The following is a 24493-nucleotide window of genomic DNA, read 5'->3' on the forward strand; positions in this document are numbered from 1 at the left end:
AAACTTAAAGTCTTATTTTTCCTAATTTTCCACCCTAATTACTCAAACCAGTGATGACTGTTGATGTGGCACAGCTCCACAAACCAGATTATTTAGTCACACAGCTTCCATTTTACACTTAAGGATTCTCAACAATTGACACACACACTTATCCACAATCCATTTTACGCGCATGAAGGACTGGATGACTGCATGCGATGTCCTGAGACCCTCCTCTGAAGGAGAAAGTGCAGCTTGATTACAAGCCACTTGCATATTTTATTCCAACAATGAAAGCTGGCAGGCAGTGAGGGAACTGTTTAAGATCATAGTCACAAGATGGCAAACACTGGAGAAGGTGAAGTGCTAAGTCAATGCACTTCCTTGCATCCTGGATGCTAGCCTGCCCTAGCCAGAGTAACTCTTTGGGAGCGCTTCCCTGGCACAGAAGTAGCCAGCAAGCTGTTTATCAGGCAGTGTGATTCACAGGGCCGTCTAACCAAAAAAAACCCCAAACAACCCCCAAACAAACAAAAATTGTCTTCCCCAGCCAAAAGCAACTCCTTGATCTGGTTCACTGTGTAGCCACATGAACAGTCCTGTCACAGAGCAGAGGAAGAAACAGAGGATGGAAACAATCATGTCTGCATCAGCCAGCTTCAACAGCTTTGCATCTGAATGTCAAGAAAGAAATAAATAAACAACTGAATTACCAGTTGAAAGGAAATGGAAAAGCCAATTATCTTCTCCAAAACTGAAGACAATTTATTCTGTGCGAGGGACCCGCACCAGTTCACTAAAGTGGTTGAGTCTGAATGCTGCTTGAGAGCATACTTGCCCAAGGATGAATTCCATTTTTAATAGAGTAGCTAGGAATAGAAAAGCACACGAGAATGTAAACAATCTGGTCAGGTAATGGAGCTTGAAGACGTTCCCTCACATTTTAAATTCACCTTAACTACAGAAGGAAAATTCATCACTGATGCCTGGCACCAGGTGTAGTCAGCTAGCCCACAAAAACAAATTTGTTAAAACAATGTTACTTTGTTTCACCTTAGACACCAAGTGCTGTTGACCAGCTCTAATTGCTACTTTGACATCATAAACAAAATCTAAATGAAAGAGCCAAAAGGACACAGACAATGTGAGAATAGCACTCTCTACTCAACACAGTTGAAGGATTTTATTTTATCATAAATTCTCCATAAAACACAACACAAAAAGGTCACTCAACATTTTTAAAGTCCTATATGGAAACAGCAGACTTAACTGCCTAATGTAATGATGCATCTGTAATAATGTACATGTAATGTGTATGTAATAATGTCATGGAATGGAATGGAAAAGAATGTAGGGTGCTCTTCCCCCTGCTCGGCTTCATCTCACTGCCTTCTGCCTTTGGGTGGAATTCCACAGCAACATCAGCCCATCCAAGAGAGAGCTGCTACTGTCCCACCTTCCCTCTTGCTCCCATTTTGCAGTCCTGCCCCGTCCATTGCACCAGCACTACTGCTGGCACAATCACACGCTGACCTAATTCAGGGCACTGAACAAAACCTAATCCTGCTGAAAAAACCCACATTTTGAGCTGTTTCAGCTTCTTAAAAAGGCTTCCCACTCAGCTGAAAAAGCATCACAGCCAGCACATTAAAGAACATAGATGAGACAATGGCAGTCCTGAGTAACCTCACCCAAGCTAACGGTGACCAAGAGCCTTAGAAAGGATGAGTTTGCTGTTAAGAAGTAGGTTTGCAGGTCTGCCAAGAGGCCTACCAATCAGGGCTCTGCCCAATAATGCATTAGTGACTCAGGTTAAAGAAAGATTTATGTTAAGAAGAGTATGCTAAGGACAGGTGATGGAATGAGGTTGACTCCTGATTTTCTTCACTTGTGTTTTTTTTGAAACTCCAATCCGACTCACAGTTCAGAAGTTATTTCAGCAGAAAAAATAGTTGGAAAGAACATTTTTGCAAAAAAACCCAATGTAGCTAAGAATTAAATTTACAAATGGATTAAACCAGCTGCTCTGCCTTTACCTCTCAGTTCTGCCTGTACTTAACACTCATTATACCTTCTTGTGGTAGAAGGCAATTCAAAGAAAGGCTGCGCTATATTCTAGCAATAATTACAATAACCATCACTGTAAAACCGGCATAATTTCTATCAGGGGAACAGGCTAACAGAAGTGGGAATTGCAGTACCTTTGAAAAAGGTTAAAGACTCAAGAGGAATTTGGTTGCAAAGGCATGGCTTGCAGCTGAAAGCAGCACTGAGAGATCAGAAACACAGCTGAGAACAAGGGTGCTGATAGAATAGTTGTGGAATGACTGAACCATCCCAGATCCACTAAAGCATTTTACTCCAAGTAAAATAAACCAAAACACAAGCAGAATCTCACAGCAAGAAAAACAACCAAATGTAAATAATGGAATTATATGTGACAGGTCTGCTTTCCCTTTTGTGCCTTTCCCTTTCCAAATAAATGGTTCCAAAAAGTTTGTCTACTCCTCTATAGCTTAGATTCTACTCCATTAAACATAAAATCTTCCTGGCTCTACTTTCAAAACCACTCAACTTTGATAATTTTCTAACTAAACAGTAACTCAGCAAGAATGTTAACTTCATCTATGCAAACGAAGGCGTGTAATGAGCAGAGCACAACATGTTAGCACACTTACAAGAAACAAACATGTTATCCAGTTATATACATTTCATAAAAGTGAAGGCCAGAAAAACAGCGAGGTCTTTGGAGTGATGATGCTACAGACAATTAAAGGAAAAGGATATACCTCTTAAAGGACATCATAAAAAGCTGACAAAAAGACAAAACCCGATGCTTTAAGGGAGGCAGCCACTTACTAATGACAAAGAATTAAGATCAAGTCAAGTAGGAGAATGCTGACCTGGTCGCTTAATAGAAAGGATTGTCTCAGAAAGAGTTCTTACTGCTAAATGTTTCATCGTGCAAGATCATTACAGGACCAAGTACCCTTTTTCCACTCCCAGATCATCAGAAAAGAACACTAACTCCTGTTAAGAGCAGAAGAGGAATTCTAGAGGCAATCTCTTCTGGCTGGAAAATCTCTAGAGTCCGTACAGCGCCCTTTCTTCTTTGCCTGGTGTACTGACAGCTCCCCCTTCTGTTCCAATCGACTTTGACCATCTTTCGGAGCATACACATACATAGTACATAGATCTATATAGATAGCTGGGGTATCTGCTAAGGGAGGACTATCTATATTAAGCCCCATGCCCCTTAATATAAGCAGGCCAAAATACCATGCCCACATTTTATAAGAGAAATACAACCTGATCACAAATGACAATCTGTTCCCAGAAGCACTACTTCTATTAAAAGCCCTTTTGATTACAGTACTTTAGTAAAGTTTCAATAAAAACAAATACTTTTGTCCTAAGCAACTTTCGTATTTAAGTCTGCGTTCAAAAAAGCTTCTATATTTCATATGAAACAGAATAGAAAGAACCCAAGAAGTAGGTATCAGACACAAAGAATCACCACTTGCAGCTCACTGCTCCATAGTGCACTCTGTGATAAACCTACTTACGGTCGTGCACTGTGTGTTGAAGCTATGCCACTATCACAGCACATTACTTAATTTAGCACTACAGCCCCAAAAACGTACCTTCAAGAAGACTGGGAACTGAGGGTTTAAAGCTTCGACTTGCACCTCTTCCTTCAGTGAACTGAACACCTGAGAGGGCAATACACGACAAAACCCAGTCGACAGCTCTTTGAGCCAGCTCTGGGCACGTTCCCCCATGGGGACCCTACAGGAGAAAGCTGGGCACCCAGACCCTCGCACCTACACCCGTTGCTGCTTCTAGCCTGTGCATCCCAGACAACCACCCGGCAACTTCATTACTAGACGCTGTATTAGAGGAAGCAAGATGGAAAAAACTGCACTTCGTGCTCGGTATGGAAGGCAGTAAGCCAAAGGGAGGCCCTCAAACTTTGTGCGAGCTCACCCCAGAACTTAGTTCAGCTAGTAATATAATAACCAAGAAACAGCTAAACCTTTCTATTGAGTGCGAGGGAGAAACCCACGTGAGGGAAGAACAGTTCCTTTGACTAAAAAAGCTCACACCGCCCCCAGGAGCTAACCCTGCCAGCTCGGCTCGGCCGGTCTTCCAAGCCTGAGGACTTTCATCGGGACGCTCCTGGTGAACACGGCCAGGCTAAGCCGCAGGCAGCGCGGACACTCTCCCTCCACTAAGGAGGGATACCTGGGACCACACAGGCCCCTCAGAGCCGGTTATTTTCCAGCTACCGGGCCGAGCTGCCGCACCCCCGCCGGGCGCCCAACCGCGCCTGCGCCGTAACGGCCGCGGGGGAGAGGGCGCCGCCATGCCGCGCGTGCGCCGCGCCTCCCCGCGCCTCCGCCAGCGCCCCGGGCGCCCCTGCGTGACGTGATTGCGTCAGACGCAGCCTCGACCTGGGGCGGGGCGGGGCCGGGGGGTAACGGCGCGATTTTTCAAAATGGAGGCGCTGGGGGAGGGGAGCGGCCGCCGGCCCCCGGAGCCAGCGGGCCTGGGCCGAGGCGGGCGGCGGAGGGCGCCGTGATGGCGAGTCGCGGTCGAGGTCCTGAGGAGAACCCGTAGCGAGAACCGGGGAGAGCGACCGGCGCCATGGCGACCTGCATCGGCGAGAAAATAGAGGTGCGGAACCCAGCCCCCTCCCGCCACCTGCGGGCCTGGCCGGGGCCGCCCCGCCATTTGCCGGGGTTGTGGGGCCGGTGGCGGGGAGAGGCCAGGCGGGGGCCCGGTGCCGGCTCGGCTCTCTCTCGGGCGGCTTGTTTGTGGGAGGTGGCCGCCGGGGCGTCGAGCGGGGCTCCTCCCAGGCCCGCCCGCACCACCGCGCCCTCCCGCTGCGGGTGCGGCCCGGCGGGCTGAGGTGGGCTGGACCCCCAGGCGCCTCTGGGGTCGGGCCGTTGGCGGAGCGGCCGTAGGGCCTCAGCCCGCCGGTCCCGCCACCCGCCCCCGGGGCCGAGCCGTGAAGCCTCGTTTACCCACTCGCTGGGGGTCCGGGCGGAGCGCCCCCGGGCGATGACACCCGGCGGGAGAGCGGCAGCCGCCCCGGTGGGCTGCCCGGGAGCCGGGCGGTGCCCAGGCCCTGTGTTTGCGGGGCGGGCCGGCCGTCGCTCCCCAGCCGCTGCCATAGCAGCGGGAGTGGGGGCGGGCGTCTGTTGCCCCCCGGGAGCGGCGGGAGAGGCGGCGGGAAGGTGGCGGCGCCGAGCTGCCGCGGGCAGCGCCGGTACCAGTGCGAGGCGACCGCCGGGCGGGGAGGACGATGCCGCGGGGTGTGCGGTGCGGCCCGGAGGGCTCCGTCCAGGTACCCCCCGGGCACCCCGGCGGCGGCTGAGGGTTTGCCCCGGCATCAGGGGTGTGGGGCCCCATCTCGAGGGCGAGATCTCTACGTATTGGGAGAGGGGCATCAAAACCTGGGCTGGGGCTGAGGGCGATGACTTATTTGCTCGTGTTGCAGGATTTCAAGGTGGGCAACCTCCTGGGGAAGGGCTCCTTCGCAGGGGTCTACAGAGCAGTGTCCCTGAAAACCGGACTGGAAGTGGCTATCAAAATGGTAAGGCAGCCAGCCAAGGAAGTCTCTGGCTTCAGAGAGACTGAACGTGGGCAAGTTGCAACAGGTTGGAGTTAGGCAATTGGACATTCATGCCTGGATTGCTTGTTTGTATCTAACGATATCTAGATTAGGATTCGATCCTGAAAGATGCAGTGCAACAAAGTAGACTATACAAATCATTAATAGAAATGCTTACTTTACTGTTAAAAGCACCTAAGCTCAAATATTCAACACTGTGTGGACAGTCAGTCCTATAATTTTTAATTCAGGAATTTGTAATCACAAAAGCTTCATTTAGAATCCCTGTGGCTGGAGAGGTCCTGGAAGAAATGCCTTGAAAAATTTCCCTTACTGCCAGGACAAACTGTTTGCAAAGGAAATTCACACATCATAGGTGTTTTGTCAGATCTACTTGTAATCTGTAGTACTTTGATTTAGCTACATTTTTAATGTTAACTATATTTAGTATATCTGCTAAATTAGGTTTCTTTGCGTAAGTATTTCAGAAAAAAAATTAATTGGTGTTAGTATTGAAAACATTAATGCTTACCTTCTTTCAGACAGTTGTGTGTTCCTCCAGCTATCTATGGTACTTGTTCATTAAAAGCATAATTAGGTTAAACTGTGGACACTTGCTTAGAAGTTTTCAGGCCAACATGCATCAAACATGTAAAATGTCAAGTTCACTTGAAACTAACATGTATGTAATTGATGTTGTGGTGCTTGAAATACATTCTTTCATCCATTTACAGATAGATAAAAAAGCCATGCACAAAGTTGGAATGGTACAGAGGGTTCAAAATGAGGTGAAAATACATTGTCAGCTAAAGCATCCATCTATACTTGAGGTAAGGATCTTTTTTTTGTAGAGAAGACTGTATATGTGACATGCTGTATAGTCTATAAAATGTATTTCAATTTTTTCATTGTTTTATATTCTAGCTTTATAACTATTTTGAAGATAGCAATTATGTATACCTGATACTTGAGATGTGTCACAATGGTGAAATGAGCAGATACATAAAGAACAGAAAGAAACCCTTTTCAGAAGAAGAAGGTGAGACTTTTTTTTTGTGTAGTTCTCTTTGCATTACTGTAAAAATATTTATAACTGCCATCACTGAACCAGTTTCTATAGCTTAAAACCTTGTGCTGAGTGATAATCTAGAGATTGATTACTGTAACACATATATTCACTTGAATTCCTGTATACTTTTGTTTCTGTTTATGCCATTTTACAGTAGCGTGTGTTCTTGGGGTTTAAAAAAAAAAAAAAAAGCTGTTATCTTGGAAGGTAGAGGTGTGTAGAAGGTAGAGCTTACTTTTGTACATAGAATTATGTTGAAGGTCAAGATTGAAAAGTTCCACAGAAGGGAACTGGCAACTTCACATCCACACATCTGCTTTCTTTGTGTTGCATCTCTTCACCTCAGTATTACTGTATTACGTGTCACAAGTTAAAAACCTTCCAGGTTAGAGGTTGCCTTATGTGGTATCACTGGAAGTATTTACTGTGTTCTAAGCTCTGCGTGGAAATGAAGGTAATGTTCTTAACTGTGTTGCTTAAGGGCTGAGTTAGTAAGGAAGTGTCCAATTTGACACTCCATCTAGAGTTTTTGAAGGACTGGCAATTGAAGAGAAATTCTACTATGGTTTTTACCTCCATTTCTTATGGAGAGTGCTGAAAATTTTGTCTGTCACTGAGTTCATTGTCAGAGTAACGCTAAAACTTTTTAAATTGGCTATGTTACTCTTTTGAATACTGTTTTGAGCAAGAAGGCTTGGAAAAAAATGAATCTTATGAATTTACTAATACTCCATTTTCTTACAGCTCTTTTTGAGAGAGAGGGTTTCAGTTAGAACACGGACCACTGGAAGCCTAACCAGAACAGCACTACTTAGAAAAAAGACAGCAAAGAAGCTGCAGTATATAATGTTTGAGGGCACAGCCAGACAAGCTAGTCTGGTCTCACCTGATCTGGATTCAGTGGTTATTGCCTCTGCAACGTAGCACCTGATCATCTCTTACCCAGTTCTTCCAGTTTACCTGCTTCTCTTATCAGTTTCTAATATAGTTCTGTTAAGCAATTACAGATAGGGATTTTTCACAACCTGGATCACAGGACTGGACTAAAGGGGTACTGCTCTACAGGCATCATGTGTGTAATTTGTGTCTCTTCCAGCAGAAAGAGTTCGCTTGATGGTATCTTAAGTTCTAAAAGCTGGTAAACCACTGACCTGGATGAAGAAGTCTCCTCCTCCAAGCAGTGGTTTCTGCTAACATTTATTACCTGCTTTGCCCTCACTTTGCTAAGAGAAGGAAGGCTGTAAATTGTTTGCTCTAGAAAGAATGATTCTTAAGATTGGTGTAATTGCGATACTGTAATAAATGATGCTGTTTCAGCCTGGATGAGGTTTTGTTATTCCTGCTGTAAGCTAAAATTCTTAAATATTCCCTGAATTTCTAATGTAATAGAACAGAAAGTCTATCCCAATATTGTGAATGTAGGTGTTTTTGAAAAATTGGAATAATACTAGCCTTGTCAGTTTGATAATTATAAAAAAAATATAAAATACAGGAGACATTTTGGATTATAATCTGCATGTAGTGAAGCTGCCTCATTTTGTATATTTGCTGTTTCTGAAAGTGAGAGGCGACTTAACTTTTTTAATGAGGAACCTGATTTTAAAAATATAGGCCAATTGAAAGTATTTCCAGTTCTGTTCACATTATTGTGTCAGCAAAAAACCAATCTGGTTACTGCATTACAGAACACCTTTTTTTTTTTTTTTTAGGAACTCTGTACATAATTGTGCCATGTTGTTTAAAGGAAAAAGCAGAAAGTTAATTTCAATCTCATTACCATGACGCTTAAATAGTGACGATGTTACAAGGATATTAAAAAAAAAAAAAAAGACCAATAGCAGACTGCATGAAGTTGTTCTTTTCACAGCTATGATTTCAATTATGCAACTAAAATGTCTGGTTTTGTGTTTTGACAGCCCGACACTTCTTGCATCAAATTATCACAGGTATGCTGTATCTTCATTCTCACGGAATACTGCACCGGGACCTCACCCTTTCTAACATCTTACTCACCAATAATATGAATGTCAAGATTGCTGATTTTGGACTAGCAACTCAGCTGAAAATGCCTCATGAAAAGCATTATACCATGTGTGGAACTCCAAATTACATTTCTCCTGAGATAGCCACAAGGAGTCCACATGGACTGGAATCTGATGTGTGGTCTTTGGGCTGTATGTTTTACACTCTGCTTATTGGAAAGCCACCTTTTGACACCGACACGGTCAAGAATACGCTGAATAAAGTAGTATTAGCAGATTATGAAATGCCAGCGTTTTTATCAAGAGAGGCACAGGACCTTATACATAGGTTACTTCGCAAAAATCCAGCAGATCGTTTGAGTCTTTCCTCTGTGTTGGATCATCCCTTTATGTCCAGGTGTAGCTCTGCACGGAGTAAAGATTCGGGAACTTCAGAAGATTCCATGGACAGTGGAAATGCTACTATCTCTACAACCTTCACAGGTTCTTCCAGCATCAGTACCAGTGGCTGCTTGAAGGAAAAGAAGAAGCTGTTAGTTGGACAGCCGCTCCCAAACAAAATTACTTTTTTTCCTAAAACGAGGAATTCCAGTAATAGTTCGTCAGTAGATGGAAGTGGCTTTTTCCAGCAATGGGGAATTCAGGGAAAAGAAGTGGGCGTAACTGGCAGAGGAAGAGCAATGCAACTTGCTGAAGAGAGACCACATTCGCGCTACCTCCGAAGAGCCCACTCTTCAGATAGGTCTGGCACATCCTGTAGTCAGACTCAAGGCGTATCAAATATTGAGAGATGTCACTCTGTGGAACTGCTTTCTAAGCCTAAAGTAGGAACAAGAGAAAATACAGAGTGCTTTTCACCTGCGAACAGCTATACTGATATAGGAGAAATATTTAAGGAGAAGACTTCTAGTAGTTCTGGTTCTTTTGAAGGGCAAATATCTCCACCTGTAAAAGATCAACCACAGTAAGAAACAGTTTTTCCTAAGATGAAATTTAGAGCTGCCTTATATGTTAAATGTGTGATTTTTTCCTGTAACTAAGCTGTAGTAAGTGTCCAAAGTCTACACTTGTAGCTTGAATAGCAAGTAGGAGAGGTCAATAGTTAATGCTGTTGCTATGTAGGGGTTTACCTCCCCGCTGTTCCTATCTCAGTCTCCATCTATTATTGTAGCTTTTATTTATCCTGGTAATAATCTTATTATTGGCTTACTGCCATATGCAGCAAGGTGAGTGTTTCTTTCCCCACACTAATTGTAGTAGAGAGCCTTACTAATTCTTTGTAGAAGAGATGTAGACTAGGCCAGAAGGCATTCAGAGTGTGATTACCAATGCTTTAACTTGCTGCTCTGTTCTGGTTGTGGGGTTTTTTCCTGGCTTTTTTTGCTGTTCTTTTCTGTTATGCTTAGACAAGATAAAGGAAGAAAAAAATACAAAATTAGGTGATGGATTATAAAATTGGCGTACCGGAAAGGAAAATAATACTCAAAGATAATTATCTGAGACTTAGTTCTGTCCTTAGTTGTAGTTTCTAGGTTAATATCCTGGCTTCTTTGTATACATTGATGGACTTCCCCAGCTGATATAAACCAACTCGGGGATCAAGTCTACAACTGACGCCAGAGTGGTGTTGGAGGCCTCATCCTTACCTTCTGAGCTACACTGCTACACAAATAGAGTCCTCCTTTGTGATAACTTCAGTCTATGCTCCGAAGTTTGCTTTGTTTTTTCCCTCAGCAGGGTATCAAGTAACACTTTCCTGTTTTAACAGAAGGGCTATTGCATATCTTAGTTGTTGCATTTCTCTCCACATTAAGTGGCAGCTTTGGTGGTTTAATATGTTTTTCTTTTTGCAAATCAGTTACGTAAAAATGCAAATAAGCACTTTGCCCTGTAGAAAAAGTAAATGGAGTGTTTGACATAAGCCTCTGTTCAGCAAGTTCAGTGGGCATGTGCATTCTTTTTAGTTTGAGAAATATTTGATGAATCCAAAAAGAAATTCTTACGTGCAAATGTTAACATAATGCTTGCTTGTTTTCCCCATGACATAAAGACATACTGAACGTAGAAGTGACAGAATACTAATATGAGTGTGCAGATTAACTGAATGGTTACTACTGGTTTTTACATGGTTGATTATAGGAGAGTCTCTTGCATCTACAGTTAGCCTGCACAGCAATCATAAATGCAAGGTTCTAACACTTACATTAGATACTTCTATTTTGGGTTGGGTTTTTTTTTTATGACGACTTGAGTCCTTGCCAATGCCAAAGTGGTGATCATCACAAAATGAAAGTACAGACAGATACCGGCTATAGAAACGGACAACCACACAGGAGCTTAGTGTTGACTTTGCAACAGATACAGTAACTGTTTCTGTATGTATTTTTCAGTGTCTGGATTATGAGTTCACCTGTGACTACATATGTCTAAAAAGCTGGTAAAAAATCTTGGTAATATTTGGGATTTACTATAGTTTATGTAAACTCAAGTTATTTTAGGTGATGTGTATTAGGTGACATTTAGGTGATTGCCTACGTATTTCAGCTGCGTATGTGTGATGCTGAATGAGAGCCACTGGGGTCATGTGCATCATCCCTGTGTCGTCTTCAAGGTTGTTTCCTACTTATACTGTGAATTAAGAACTAGATATGTGAACATCCACAGCCGGCAGCATTATCAGTAGCTCTTTTGTTCATATATCTCAGTTCCAAGAGTCTACTAGTGAGTGCTAACAGGCTTAAATCTGTGCTGAAACTGTTCATTCCATTTGGAAACAGTATTTTTTTATGCTTTACCTAATGAATATTCCCCATGAAAAAAGAAGCACGTTTTAAGCTGTCTAGGGCTGTGAAATGCCACCTGTGTTTCTTCAATATTCTAAAAGTGTTGTGGCTTCTGTAGCTGTAACATAATTTTTGCTGTGCAAATGTCTTTGATGTAATCTTGATTACATATGTAACTTCTTTTTTCAGCTCGAATTATCTCTGCACAATGAAGCCCCAGGTTGGTTTGTTAGAGCAGAAGTCCCAGGCTGAAACAATGCAGCAGTGGCTTGGAAGCATGCAAACAAATGGTGTGTTATCAATCGGTTGTTTATTTTTGCACTCAAGCCGGAGTAGCGACTTAACAGTTTCTGTGGGTTTTTCTATATTTCACTTCTTTAAACTTATAGCAGAAGTGTCTGTATGGCCAAGTAACTGATACCAGCGTATAAGGCTGGCATCTGACATAACAGTGACTGGATGTTAACAGAGGCTACTTTCCAGTTCTGAATGAAAAGCATGGGAGACCCTAAATTGACTTGTTTGACGCAGATTGATTTCCAGCATCGCTGATCTGTAGACTCATTCTTAAGCAAGCAATTGCCCACTGGAAACATTGTTTTGTCTTCTCTTTTGGTCTAAGCTGTAATGCTTCAGTTTCATGAGGTAGGAATTAATTTCAGAAGGTTCTGTAGTTAGTGTTCCTCTTAAGCTCTTGGGTTGGTATAATGAATTGTATCTAACTGCCTTTGTAAGAGTCGAAGAAATTGTACATTGAATTTGAATACTTAACTTCCTGAAATGAGGTTGTTCTCTTTTAGTATTTTAGCAATTTAAAAAAAAAAAAAATAAGGAAAACCATTCTAGAACCTGCCGTAATTATTCAGTTGTGACTTGAAATGTGTAACTATAAACATGGGACAAAAGATGGGCAGGTGAATCAAAAGCTCTGTTAATTTAGTTGTGTAAATACTCCTTAAGAGAAAATGGGACCTTAGTGAATGAGAAAGATAATGAGGCTGCAGACGGAGGGGTGGAGGAAAGGACAAAAGACGCAGGAGGGAAGGAGGTGTTCTTTGTCGTGCATCATGTTACATCATTTACAAATAATGTAATTTAATCATAAATTGAAATCGAAAATCCATTCTGGCCTTTTTTTGTTTTGATATTATTGGACTCCTTCCCTTCCTGTCCACAGGGAATTGAACTTGCATGACATATGGTCTGAATAATCCTGTTTTAATTTTTAGTCCCTTTTCAACTGTCCCGCAATATGGCAGGAGGAGTGCAGTACTTAGGTAGGTGGGATGAAAGTTGATCAAGGGCTTAAATATCAAAACTAGGGAAGCAGTTATAAGAAGTTTAAATACAAAAATAGGTTTTTGTCTTTTAACAAGTGATTGGAAATAAAACAAGAGGTTTAGAGGATTCATTTAACATCTTGAGTACCAAAACTTCTGGTTGATGCTGAAACACTAGTTAAATAAGCTGAAACTTAAATGAAACTTGGTACTAGCAGTTATCTGAATGGCAGGTAAACTGTGTTTTGGTGGAGTAAACTAATTCTTGTTTAAGTATCTATTTGAAATAGTAGTTTGTTTGTAAATGGTTTTGCAGAATGATTTGCTGTATGTTAAGACTGAAGGCCATCATAACTGAAATTTCGTAACTTTCTTTTAAGCAGCATTGGAATTTTGTTAACACCGGTATTGATTGGTGCTAAAGTCATAGCCTAATGATTTGGACCGAGGATTAAAGAAAACCCATTCTCCACTTAAGCCTTCTAAGATGATATTTTGGAAAGCTTATAAAAACATAATAGCATTTTTTTTTTTCCTTCTGACTGTGACTCTTCGAATCTATAACGTACCTTTATGATTCTTTCAGTTCCGCCGAGACCACCTGCAGACCTAACCGGCAACAGTAATGCACATGGAGGTTTTCGTTATCATCTGGATATGCAGCAAGATGCATCAAGAAATACATGGAACACCTTAAAAGATATAAGGAATCACGATGCATCTGTTGACTATCCACATTCTTTACACCAGAGAAACCCTAAGAAATACATCCCTGGAGTTCTCTGCAAACCTGACAAAATTCAACCATCTTCTGCATGTGGCCTTTGGTCAACTTCAGAACAAAACCAAACGTGGGGCAAAGAACCACCAGCACATCAGAAACCTACACTGCGAAGTATAGTATCGCCTCTCAATGCTCACAGGCTAAAACCAATCAGGCAAAAAACGAAAAATGCAGTGGTATGTATCAGTTCCTAAAATGGAAGCAACGTAAGAGATAGTCACACTGTATTTAATACTTAAAAATCACTTGGTAAACTAGAAGCATTTTTTTTTAGAAAACAATCTACAATGACCTAATTTAAAGTTACATTGGTAAGATGCATCTTAATTTTTGGGTATGGAGCTCTCGTGGTCACTACCTGCAGTGACGTGGCATTGCTTTTAGCTTACAAGCAAAGAAGCTGTAGGTAGACACAGCAAATATTAAGTGCATATATACTACTTACTGTTCTGAAACTTTGTCCTGCTTAGCTGTACAGTTGCACTTAAGATTAACTATGTCAAATGCATAAAACACTTCCACAGATTAGATAAATAGCTGAATTAGAAATGAAGAGTCTTGCTCTCAAGTACAAACTTGAAACTTTTTCCTATAGCACTGCTTTTTCCCTGTCTTGTGGGTGAGGAAGCAAAACAAATTCTATTAATCCTTACCGATCATCACTTTACGTTTTTCTGGTTGGTTTGTTCCTGGTATCGCCTGTTGTTCCATTTCTTATAATCTTGTTCATCCTGTCATGCTTCCCCCCACCCCCAATTTCTTTTTTTGAAAAAACACATAATAGAGCTGACCTGTCTTTGATTAGTCACTTAAGAAGCCCCACCCTCACTGACCAGGTTTATAACCATCAGTCACGTTGCAGTGTTCTGCTTTAATAGCACTACTAAGACAAGTTACTGTAAGTAGCATAAGTTTGCAGTGCATTTGAGGAAAAATAAACTAATGTTTTTTTAAAGCATTTGTGGAAAGAAATGTTATCTTATCTTGCCAGAAACTAAAGTTTTTTAATTTCTGCATTTAAAATATTTCAGGTGAGCATTCTAGATACCGGGGAAGTGTGTATGGAGTTTCTAAAAGAACACCATCCACAAGAACTTGTGAAAGAAGTTCTCAGAATATCTTGTGATGGAAATGTGGTATGTTTTCAGTTTCTTCACTGTCGGGCTTAGAGTATTCTGTTCTTTCAGAATTTTTTTTAATTTTCATTTAAGTGTTTATTTGTTTGGAAATGCGATATTTACATATGCACAGCTATAAACTCCTTTTTTTTTTTTTCCCCTGTAGTACAGCCATACAAATATAGGTAGCCAGCAATTATTTCAGAGCAAAATTAGGCTTAACTTTTGGAATAGGTGAAGTATTGTTGAAAAACTGTTGCTGTTAAATAATTACTTAGAGGAATAGAGCAATATGGTAAGTAATTAAACTGGTTATTTCCATACCTGTTGAAGTAGGGAGTGCTGTAGTAAGTTGCAACTATAAACACTTTTTTTTTTTCCCCTTTTTATAGATTGCAGTGTATCATCCAAATGAAGGAAGAGGTTTCCTTCTCGATGACAGACCTCCAGCTCCTCCTGAAGGCATCTGTATGTATAATTTTGACAACTTGCCAGGTAACTTGAAATTTATTTTAAAATTATGATGGTTAATGTGACTTTAAAAAACAAAAAAAAGAGAATGTTGTTTGAGACTTTGGCTTTTAGCTGCTACTTTTCAGATTGTGAAGATAAAAATCCTTTCAGAATAAGACTCAAACTACGGTTTAACTGGGAACTGTATTTTTGAAACTTCGCAAGAAAGTGTAAACCTGCAGGTTTACATTCATTTTGCATGGAAGTTAGAAGGAGTCACTTACCCCTTTATAATACACTATATAATACAGTGTACTAAAATTAAAGCTTTCATAATGTTCTCCTTGTTCATATTGGAAACTGTTTACGTATGAGTGGAAAAATACGATGGAGTCATTTTTAAACCAGCAACTTTACCTTGTGCTTCCTAACGCTCATAGCTCGGGGAGGAAGGGGAAAAACACATATTTGAAAGCATTGACAAAGTATTTAATGTAGTCAGCTGAAGAACAAGTATAAGCTAACTGTAAGCTCTTAAGAGACAAGCAGACTTTTCTGCTAATTAGACATCAAAGTTAGGTTTTACATAAAGCCAGGAAGCCGTCTGGACCATGATATCTAGTTGAACAGTATATGCAGCACTTCACTATGTTGTTTAGGTTTTGAACAATGTTAATTGAAGCTATTCAAGTGAAGCTATTGAAGATACACACTTTTCTAATAGTTGGTGAAAATAAGTCAGTTTCTTTGAATATACTTCTGTAAAGTACTGAAATGTTGCTCACTACTTTTTTTGTTAAACGCTGTGCACCAGCTCGGAGGGAAGTAACTTAAAATATGTATTTGATAGCTGAAAGTACTCAGATCAAAGCTTTTAAATTTTCTTTTTTTAGAAAAGTACTGGAAAAAATACCAGTATGCAGCCAAGTTTGTGCAGTTGGTGAGAACAAAAACCCCCAAAGTTACGTTCTACACAAGATATGCCAAGTGCATGTTGATGGAAAACTCACCCACTGCAGATGTTGAAGTCTGTTTTTATGATGGTATGTATTCGTTTTGGCAATTATGCAAATAGTTACTGTGTTGTTAAAGGTGCACTAGAATATTGCCAAATGCTGAACTTCAGGTTGAAGAGAATACTAGAACCTTTGGGGTTTTATTTGCCACTCTGCCTTTATTCTAGCACTTGCAGATCAGTTTGTTTTTCATTAGTTGTTTACTGATATCTTCTTCAGGGAGTACATGTTACAAAAGTGTTATTTAAATTACGCCTTGTTTTTATTCAGGAGCTCTTCTTTGAATCTACATTTGATAGTTAACTTAGGGAAAGGTGTGTCCATACTCCAAGCTTTCCATTGTTGACTGAGGTAATGATATTACCACGAACGTTGACTGGAGAAAGCAACTGGCTGCCTTTTCCAACTCTACCCTTCATAAACTAGACTGCACTGATGATGGTTTTTTCACTGTAGGCTACAGTCAATTAGGATGACTTGCTATATGCGTAGACATACCTCAACAGAATTTGTGACAAATAAAAAAAAAGACTTAACAGCTTTGTTTCATTGTGGAAACGCTATTGAAAGAATGGGCGTCTCTCTTACAAAGACATTCAAACGCTGATAAAGCCTGCTTAACCAATTTTTGGCAATGCTGTTACAGATTTTAATATTGCCTCAGATTGTTTAGAAAGGTAGTTCTTAAAATATGTAATAAACACATTATTCAGCCCACTTAAGTAGTAATCTTTGGCCACAGAGGGCATTACGTTAACATCATAGTTCCAGTTTAAGTGGCTCTTTATATCTGCTAGACATAGAGCTCACACAGGAGCGGTTTTATTCTTGCAGTAATTAAGTCAGTGAGGTACACTTTAGAATGTAATGGCAGAAATCTGTATTTTATAGAAGCTGTTATACAATTCACAGTAGAAGTTTATGGGTTTTTTTACAGGAGCAAAGATACACAAGACAGCTGGTATAACTCGTGTGATTGAAAAATCAGGGAAATCCTTCACTTTGAAAGGAGAAAGCGAAGCAGGTTTGAAGAAGGAAATACAAGCTTATATGGATCATGCAAATGAGGTACGCTGTTCTATGTAGACATTTTTCCAGTGCAAAGCAACTACCTGAAAATTCACTTTCTTTTTCACAAATGTGCTTCTGATGTTGTTTTTCATATTTTTATTTTTTCCCCAAATTTACAGTAATAAGGAGGGATGAAGAAGTGTGGGGTTTGTTGTTTTTGTTGGGTTTTTTGTAAGAGTGAGTATCCCTGTTGCCTCTACATTAACAATGCCTTATGGGAAGAATGTTAGGAAATTCTTACTAGTGTGTACAGGGTTAAACAGAACAAATGAAACTGCTTTATACAAGTTTAAAAAACCTCAAAACAAACAACCTAAACACATACTTCTCCCCAAAACAAACAAACAAAAAAAAACCAACAGAAAAAACACACACACAAACCTCCACTCCACCCTGCAACCCCCCTGAAAAAAAACACCCCAAAACAAGCACAAAAACCTGCCAAGTGTTTAACTGGCCTGCCTGCTGTGCTTTCTATCCCTTTAGGCAGGTCATCCAGTTAACAGTCATGAGTAATTTTTTTGTCTGTGAACTTAGGAAACAGTAAAAATACAGGGCAAATTTCCTATTCAGTCTTCTTTAAGTTCTGTTGTTTTCTGGAATAGAATTCAGGGGGCTTCTAGTCCTCTGTCTAGCTCTACTAAAAGGGAAGAAGTGATTATTAAGAGCATAATTCCAGATGTGCTGAAGTTACAGGGAGTAGTATAGTTACAGGCTGTAGTAAAGGTTTTTGAATTGCCTCCGTAGTGCAGCTATTGCTGATACTCAGTACCCCTGAAAAAAGCATTCCCTTGTGTAGGCTCACCTGCCGTGCTAAACGTGTAGGAAATGGTTATATTGTTCTCAATTAAAAACTTTTTAACAAGTTCCTTCTAATTCCAGGGACATCGTATATGCCTTGCACTGGAATCTGCCGTTTTGGAGGAAGAAAAAAAGAGTGAAAGCGTTCCATTTTTCCCAATAATTGTTGGAAGGTAGTATATTTAACTTGAAAATACTTATACGTTTGAATACTCCCACTAAGCAGCTTTATGCAGCTAATGTTTGCAGAAGCCAGGGTTGCTTAACAGAGGCTTATAGTCATTAGCAAGATAAATATTAACTTGACAGCATGTAGGAACACCTTATTTTGGACCTGCAAAGCCCCCTTTGATACTAGGACAATATACACTTGTGGATTTAAGATTAAACCAGGCTAACGGCACATGTAAAAACAGTTCTGCAGAAGACCGTTGCCATCAGGTGCTTTGTGCGGTCCACGGGAAACTGAAGGAAAAGCTATTTTGTCCTCACTTGTTTCTTTATTCCTTTTTGAACAGACCTTTTCCCAATTTGTCTCACTATTTTTCCAGAAAACCTGGCAATAGTGAATCGCCACAGGCTGTAGCGCCTCCGCTGTTGGACAATACAAACTGTTTGAAAGAAGTTATGGCACTGGATAGAAATACAGCTGCCAGTTCTGCTCCAGTTCAAACTCCAAACTGTACTCCTCCTGTAAGTACACAAGAACATACAGTGGAAACTACTCATCAGTAGGAATTCAGATATTTTTTTTGTATTTGAACTAATGGATGAACATTTGTAAGGATGTAGGCTCTTGTTAGCCGTTTGTGAGCATATTGATTAGAAATGTTAACTTTGAGTTCAGCTGGCTGGGTATCTGGATTTAAGATTATCTGAGAAATCAAGATCCTCCAAAACTTTAGCACAAATGCCTCCTGGGAACATAGTTTGGGAATTGCTTACTCCTGTTGTACAGCACTGTCTTCCATTTGTTTTGGGAGAGCTCGGAGGTGCCCTCAGGCCTGTGTATGGCATGGTCGTCACAAAGGGTATTACACTTGAGGTCGTTCTGGAATAATCAAGTGTTAGTGTGTATAAATATATTTACAATTACACTTCTTTTATATACGTATAGCCAAAAAGGTTTTGTGTGCGATTTCATCTAGCTTGTTTAAAAGCCCCTCAAAGCTTCAACTGCTGCATCACAGCCCTGAAACAGGATCCCCAGCTGACTGAATTGTACTGGGGTCTCGGCACGCTGAGACTGTGTTGTGAACTTTGTTGAACTTACGTGGCTCTGCATCTCCGTCCTTCGGTTGTGCAGCACATGTCCTTAGCGCAGTTGTTGCTTGACTGAAATGAACCTGGCAACAAAAATTCTGTAGGGCTTCAGTATTAGTGTTGATCTTTACACTGACTTAAGGATACCCACCACCGGAGTTCTAACTTGAGGGTTCAGCATTCAGACTCATTCTTTGTGTGCCATATAGCAAACGCTTGGGTCTTCTGTAAGACTTTCTCTGTTTGCATTCTCCTCTGAAGTACGTATTTCTAAGCAAAATAACACAATAGCTGGTTGCCTTTCGGTGTTAACCCTCGACTCTTACCAGTTTCTTTATACTTGAACTAGATCTGTATATCCTGAGGTACAAGATGTTTCTTTCAGGTTCCCGTAACTATCTGGATCCTAATCTCTTTCCTGACCAAGCTGCCCTATTTCAGAGGCATCTTCTGACTTTTACCTTTTCACTGAACCCTGAATCTTAAGTCCTGCTAAGCCCACCACCTCATTTGCCATCTCTCTGACTATGGGAGGAGGTATCAGAGTAGCAGAACTTTTACAGAAGCAGATGTGTTCCTCCTAGACAGTGGTAGTGGCCTTGTCCTGAAGACCTCCAATGTTTGAGCCTCTGTTGTTCTTCTGTTCATAACAGACTGTATGTGCTGTAGAATTCTTCTATTCATGTTTAATATTCTAGTTTCCAATTAAGAGTAACGTCCATGTTTTTGTAAAATATTGGCCAAGTGGTCATTGGGATGAGGGCTATTTTGTAATCATGTGCTGAACATTTTTGTTGAAGATGGACAGTATTTTCTGACAGTTAAATAAGGAAAAATGGGGCTTAATTAGAAAAAAATCACTTGGGGAAAGCGATCCCTTTGAGTACAGGGCAGTGCAAGAAAAACAGTCGTAATACTGAGGAAGTCATATGAAATCCTGTGGCGTTTTTAGAATGTAATGGTGTTAAATGAAGCATATAGACTAAATCTGTCTGTGTGTATGAGAAGATTAAAACAGGTGGTAATTGACCCCTACAGCTAGTACATAATCTGTTGGATGAGTACTAAGGCTGCTAATACTGTGCATTTCTGGGTTTTAGGTGGTGTCGTATGAAAAGTCTGCGTTTATGACAAATGCTGCTGAAACTACGTGCTCCTCTGTTCATCAAACGGAATGCAGTCCAAATTCAGCCCAACTTCTAAAATCTGTCTTTGTGAAAAATGTTGGTTGGGCTTCTCAGGTGAGAAGTGAATTCTGATAAAGGAGGGGTGTCTGTTATTTTTTTCCTATTAAACTTGAGATATGTATTTTTAAGTAATTTACTTTAAACTTGATCTGTGAGGAATACATTCAGCTATGCTCTGTTACAGTTTAAATCTGAAAATTGTTATGTGGAAAGATTCTTCCAAGTAAGTGTCCTAGATAAATAGGACAGTGCTTCAGTTACCACAATTTTCCTGGGATGGTTATTGCCTATTTTAGTGTCTTCGGTCATCTAAATCTGACTCTAGTAAAAAATCAAAGCTGTTACATCTGCATTAGTGGACAGAAATTTAAAGGTGTCATGACGAAGTGTTTTTACCAGATCTATACAAGAAGAATGAATCCACCTGTCCAACAGGAAAAGCTGTTTCCATAGAAATTTTTCCTCTGCTTTTCTGTGGGACCAGCTTTAGATGTAAAAGTTGTTCTCTGCAATCCAGATAAAGTAGCTTCCTGTCCTAACAGAAGTTTGCTTTACATATATAAACTTTAAAATGTATATGGCTCTGAACTCTCACAGGTGGGCCTTCTGTTTTACGTTTGGTCCTTTTTAAAATGCCTTTAGGTGTGGTTAAAGGCACTTGTTCGTTTAACTCTCATTGAAAAAGGATGACTGAAGCAGAGTATCTGAAACCTTTGGAAGTCTGACTCTTGAGACTGCGTAAGACTACTTACTCCAAAGTAGTACACACGCAATCTTTAAAAGACTGACCAAGATACCTAAGTCACTTCAGCAATTCTGAAGAATTTTCAATTAGAAAAACTCTAGGTACACATTCTTGTATTTTATGTTCTCAAACCATAATGCAACTTGTTTTGTTAGCTGACCAGTGGAGCGGTGTGGGTTCAGTTTAACGATGGATCCCAACTGGTAGCCCAGGCAGGTGTTTCTTCTATCACTTACACATCTCCAGATGGCCAGACAACTAGGTGAGTCCATCACTGCTATAAAAACAGCCCAGTCTGCTGTTGGTACAAAGCTGTTAATGCATAGCAGCTATGAAGTTTATGTTTTTGTAAATGTTAAAGTTTTTTTTTCCATTACTTGTTGGTTGATTAGCTTTATATAAGCTTGATAAATGAAGAGAAGGATCTACAGCTTTGACTGAACTCTGCATAACAAATAACCCCAAACAAACTGGGAATGCATGTACTTGGTCTCTAGAGTGTAGCCACTATTCCTGTATAGTATTTAAAAGAGGGAGGGGAAGAAAAATAAGGTTTTATTATTCCCCTCCCCCAAGACGCTGCTAGATTAGGGAGATAAGATGTCACCACTGATGCATAGACCTGAAGTGCTCGGGTGAAGTTTTGCCCATCTTTTGGCTACTAGGCACTTCCCACACAAACGCAGCCACTCAGTACCGTGCTTCCTTTGTGCAGTGTTCAAGACTGTAACAGACAGTTGGTTCAGATGGTATTACAGCTTGACGCATGGTTTCGATATTTAGCTGAAATGCTTTTTTCAGTTAAATACATATATGGAACGGGAGCCTGGATTTAAGCCATCAAGCTCAATCAGTGTGTCTAGGTGTACTTAAAATCTGCTTGCCTGTAAATAGGCAAACCACTCGGGTTTTGAAGTAATTACACTGTCCTGAAATTTATTTCAAGCATCTAAATTTTTCTGTGCTTATTTGTCTTTCTAGGTATGGAGAAAACGATAAGTTGCCAGAGTACATCAAAGAGAAGCTGCACTGTCTGTCTTCTATTCTTGTGATGTTTACCAACCCCGCTGGTCCCTGCTAATTAAAGCAGTGCAGGTGTCAGGACACAAGAGCTTAATAAACCCACTTACTGACTTTGATGTGATGTGACTGATCTTACTGAGCTTATGCAGAAATTCATTCAAAAGCTGGTAAAAAAAAAATAGGAAGGGGAAGGTTGCTCTGTTTCTGTGTAGCAAATTGCTTGTAAAGTATCATACAAAGCGTTTTTTCCTCAAAATGATGGATAAACTTGCTCAAGTAAAACTTTGAGCAACTTAGTTCTAGATAGCATCAACTACTTGGAAATAATCTGAATCTGTTGTATTTTTTTTACGCCCAGTGCTTACTTGGTGCCAACAATCAAGGAAAGTGCATCTGTGCTGTTGATGTGTTTGTATTTGTAAATAACTTGTATTTTTGTCTTACAAGTAATATATGTAAATATGTATATGTTTTACAACTGTTTTTATTTTTTGTAGCATCAGCTTTTAACTTTCTTGCACAAGCATTTTATACGAAAAAAAAAAATTAAATCCAGTGGCAATTGTCCAGACCTATTTGTTTGTTTCATGTTCAAGTGATGGTTGGGTGAGAGCCCTTTTCTCTGTAGTATTAACCACAATTTATAACAGGAACTGATCTGGTGTCTTAGAACATCAGAGGTTGGGAGTTCAGGGCTGCGTGAAACTTGGAGCAGTGGTATAAAGCTATGGCAGAAGTTACTTCTGGCCTGCAAGTGCACTGTAGTTTGCATGTTCAGATCTTAGCTTTGGCCTACAGATGAGTAAAACCAGGAGCACATAGATAGGAAAACAAACTGCACCTACTGTAGTAACTTAAGTTGTTACTTGGTAGGAATTTTATTAACTTAAGATACTTTTACCTTGTCTTACACAATGAAGCACACTAACAAACTGGAGTAGCTCTAATAGTACCTTTTTTTTTTTTTTAAAGCATTTTTCTTAGTGTGGTAGCATTCCTGATGCTGCTTATAGTCATACTTAAATACTCCAACATATCCGCTCGGCAAAACCCTTTCTCCTGCCGTGTAAAGAAGAGTGAAATCCGAAAAGGTGGCAGCAGCAAGGAGGGTGGAGGTTCAGGGGAGCTGGCAGGGCCCTGCCTATGTGGTCTGGATGCAACAAACAGCTGTAAAACCCTCAGGAAAGAGACGTTCCAATAGGGGAAGATGTTCACATCACATCTCCAGGCTCAGCTCAGAGCTGCAGTAGCCTTAAAGTCAGTTCTCCTTATTCATCTTCTCTCTAATGCAGACAATTTTGATTATTTTTTCATGTCTAAATCAAGGAAGGAGCTTGCAAATAAAGAATTTGTATAAAGAATGCTAAACAAGTAGCACGTTTTAAAAAAAAAAAAAAAAACAAAAACCAAAAACACACAAAAAAAGGCTTAAGTGATTCTCCAAGAGGAATTTAACTGCTTTCAGTTGAGAAGTGCCCCTTCTCATGTTGGACCTTACTACTCAGATGGAGTGATTGCATGGTAAAGCGTCTTAACTATTACAAGTCTTTGATAAACCAAGTGGGATGTGTAGCTCTTACACAGACTCTTAAGGTTTTTTGAATCAACCTGTAGCTAGAAGCATGTGCACAGGTATGTAAATAGAGATTGTTTTTTTTTTAAGAAGCATTTTAGTACTTTCATCTTAAATGTAGCAAGTCAACCTTGATAAGATGTGGGCCAGCACTGCACGTAGAAAACTTGCATTACCAGCCACGCTTACTCTCTTTACTTCAGACACAATATAATCTACAGAGTTTGTGTAAGCTAAATGCACTAATAGTTGAAGAAAGCCCGAGGGTAGACGCCGGAGAGCAGAAAGGCGTAAGCGCCTAGAAAGAACACTCAGCCGGGGTAAGAAACAGTGTGGCTTGAGCGCAGTTACATGACGTTGCCGACCAGAATAAAATGGAAAAAAGAGCTGCCCTACCTGTGAATAACAAGATGTTTTGTAAGAATGAGAGGATGCCAACCCGTAACAGGGAAGCCATAGCTTTAAACACAGCTGACTAAGGAACGTAAAAACTCTCACAGCCAAAGAATTTTAAATCTTGCTTTCTTACTTCAGTTATGGTGTGAACATCAATGTGCATGGGCTGCCCCTTTCTAGGGCTGTTCTGCGTTCCACAGGTATGCGCTGCAGAAGACGGGAATTGTATCTAGTTTTATCCTTAACCCTTTACGCAAGTTACAGGTAAAACATACTTCCAGGTACCCATTTTCTCACTTTTACGCTGGAAGTTAGCTAGCCCGAAGAACAGTAATAAAAACCCTCCAACATAC

General features: G+C 40.6%; 1 protein-coding gene and 1 long non-coding RNA gene across 8 annotated transcripts in view; one reads left to right on the forward strand and one right to left on the reverse strand.

The window, feature by feature from the left end:
* LOC114016606 (uncharacterized) overlaps positions 1–4295 on the reverse strand; it is a 30586-nt gene extending 26291 nt beyond the window's left edge. For 5 of the 7 annotated variants that reach the window (XR_003561139.2, XR_003561141.2, XR_003561140.2 and 2 more), the window contains exons 1-2: positions 4103–4295; positions 3624–3692 (exon numbers count right to left, since the gene is read on the reverse strand). This is a non-coding gene — a long non-coding RNA (uncharacterized LOC114016606). Of the gene's footprint in view, positions 1–3623; positions 3693–4015 lie in introns of all 7 variants that reach the window. The other 2 variants (XR_003561142.2, XR_008730526.1) reach the window with 2 other exon arrangements.
* A 172-nt stretch (positions 4296–4467) lies between these two features.
* On the forward strand, positions 4468–22742 carry PLK4 (polo like kinase 4). The gene is made up of 16 exons (XM_055698918.1): positions 4468–4656; positions 5483–5578; positions 6331–6426; positions 6521–6635; positions 8582–9611; positions 11620–11720; positions 13297–13670; positions 14526–14630; positions 15005–15107; positions 15959–16108; positions 17019–17149; positions 18035–18126; positions 18505–18646; positions 20317–20457; positions 21304–21410; positions 22130–22742. The coding sequence occupies exons 1-16, from the start codon at positions 4627–4629 to the stop codon at positions 22227–22229; spliced, it is 2913 nt and encodes a 970-aa protein (XP_055554893.1). The 5' UTR covers positions 4468–4626; the 3' UTR covers positions 22230–22742.
* The last annotated feature ends 1751 nt before the right edge of the window (positions 22743–24493 follow it).

The sequence above is a fragment of the Falco cherrug genome, chromosome 1, assembly GCF_023634085.1.
Source record: "Falco cherrug isolate bFalChe1 chromosome 1, bFalChe1.pri, whole genome shotgun sequence".
NCBI classification, from domain to species: domain Eukaryota; kingdom Metazoa; phylum Chordata; class Aves; order Falconiformes; family Falconidae; genus Falco; species Falco cherrug.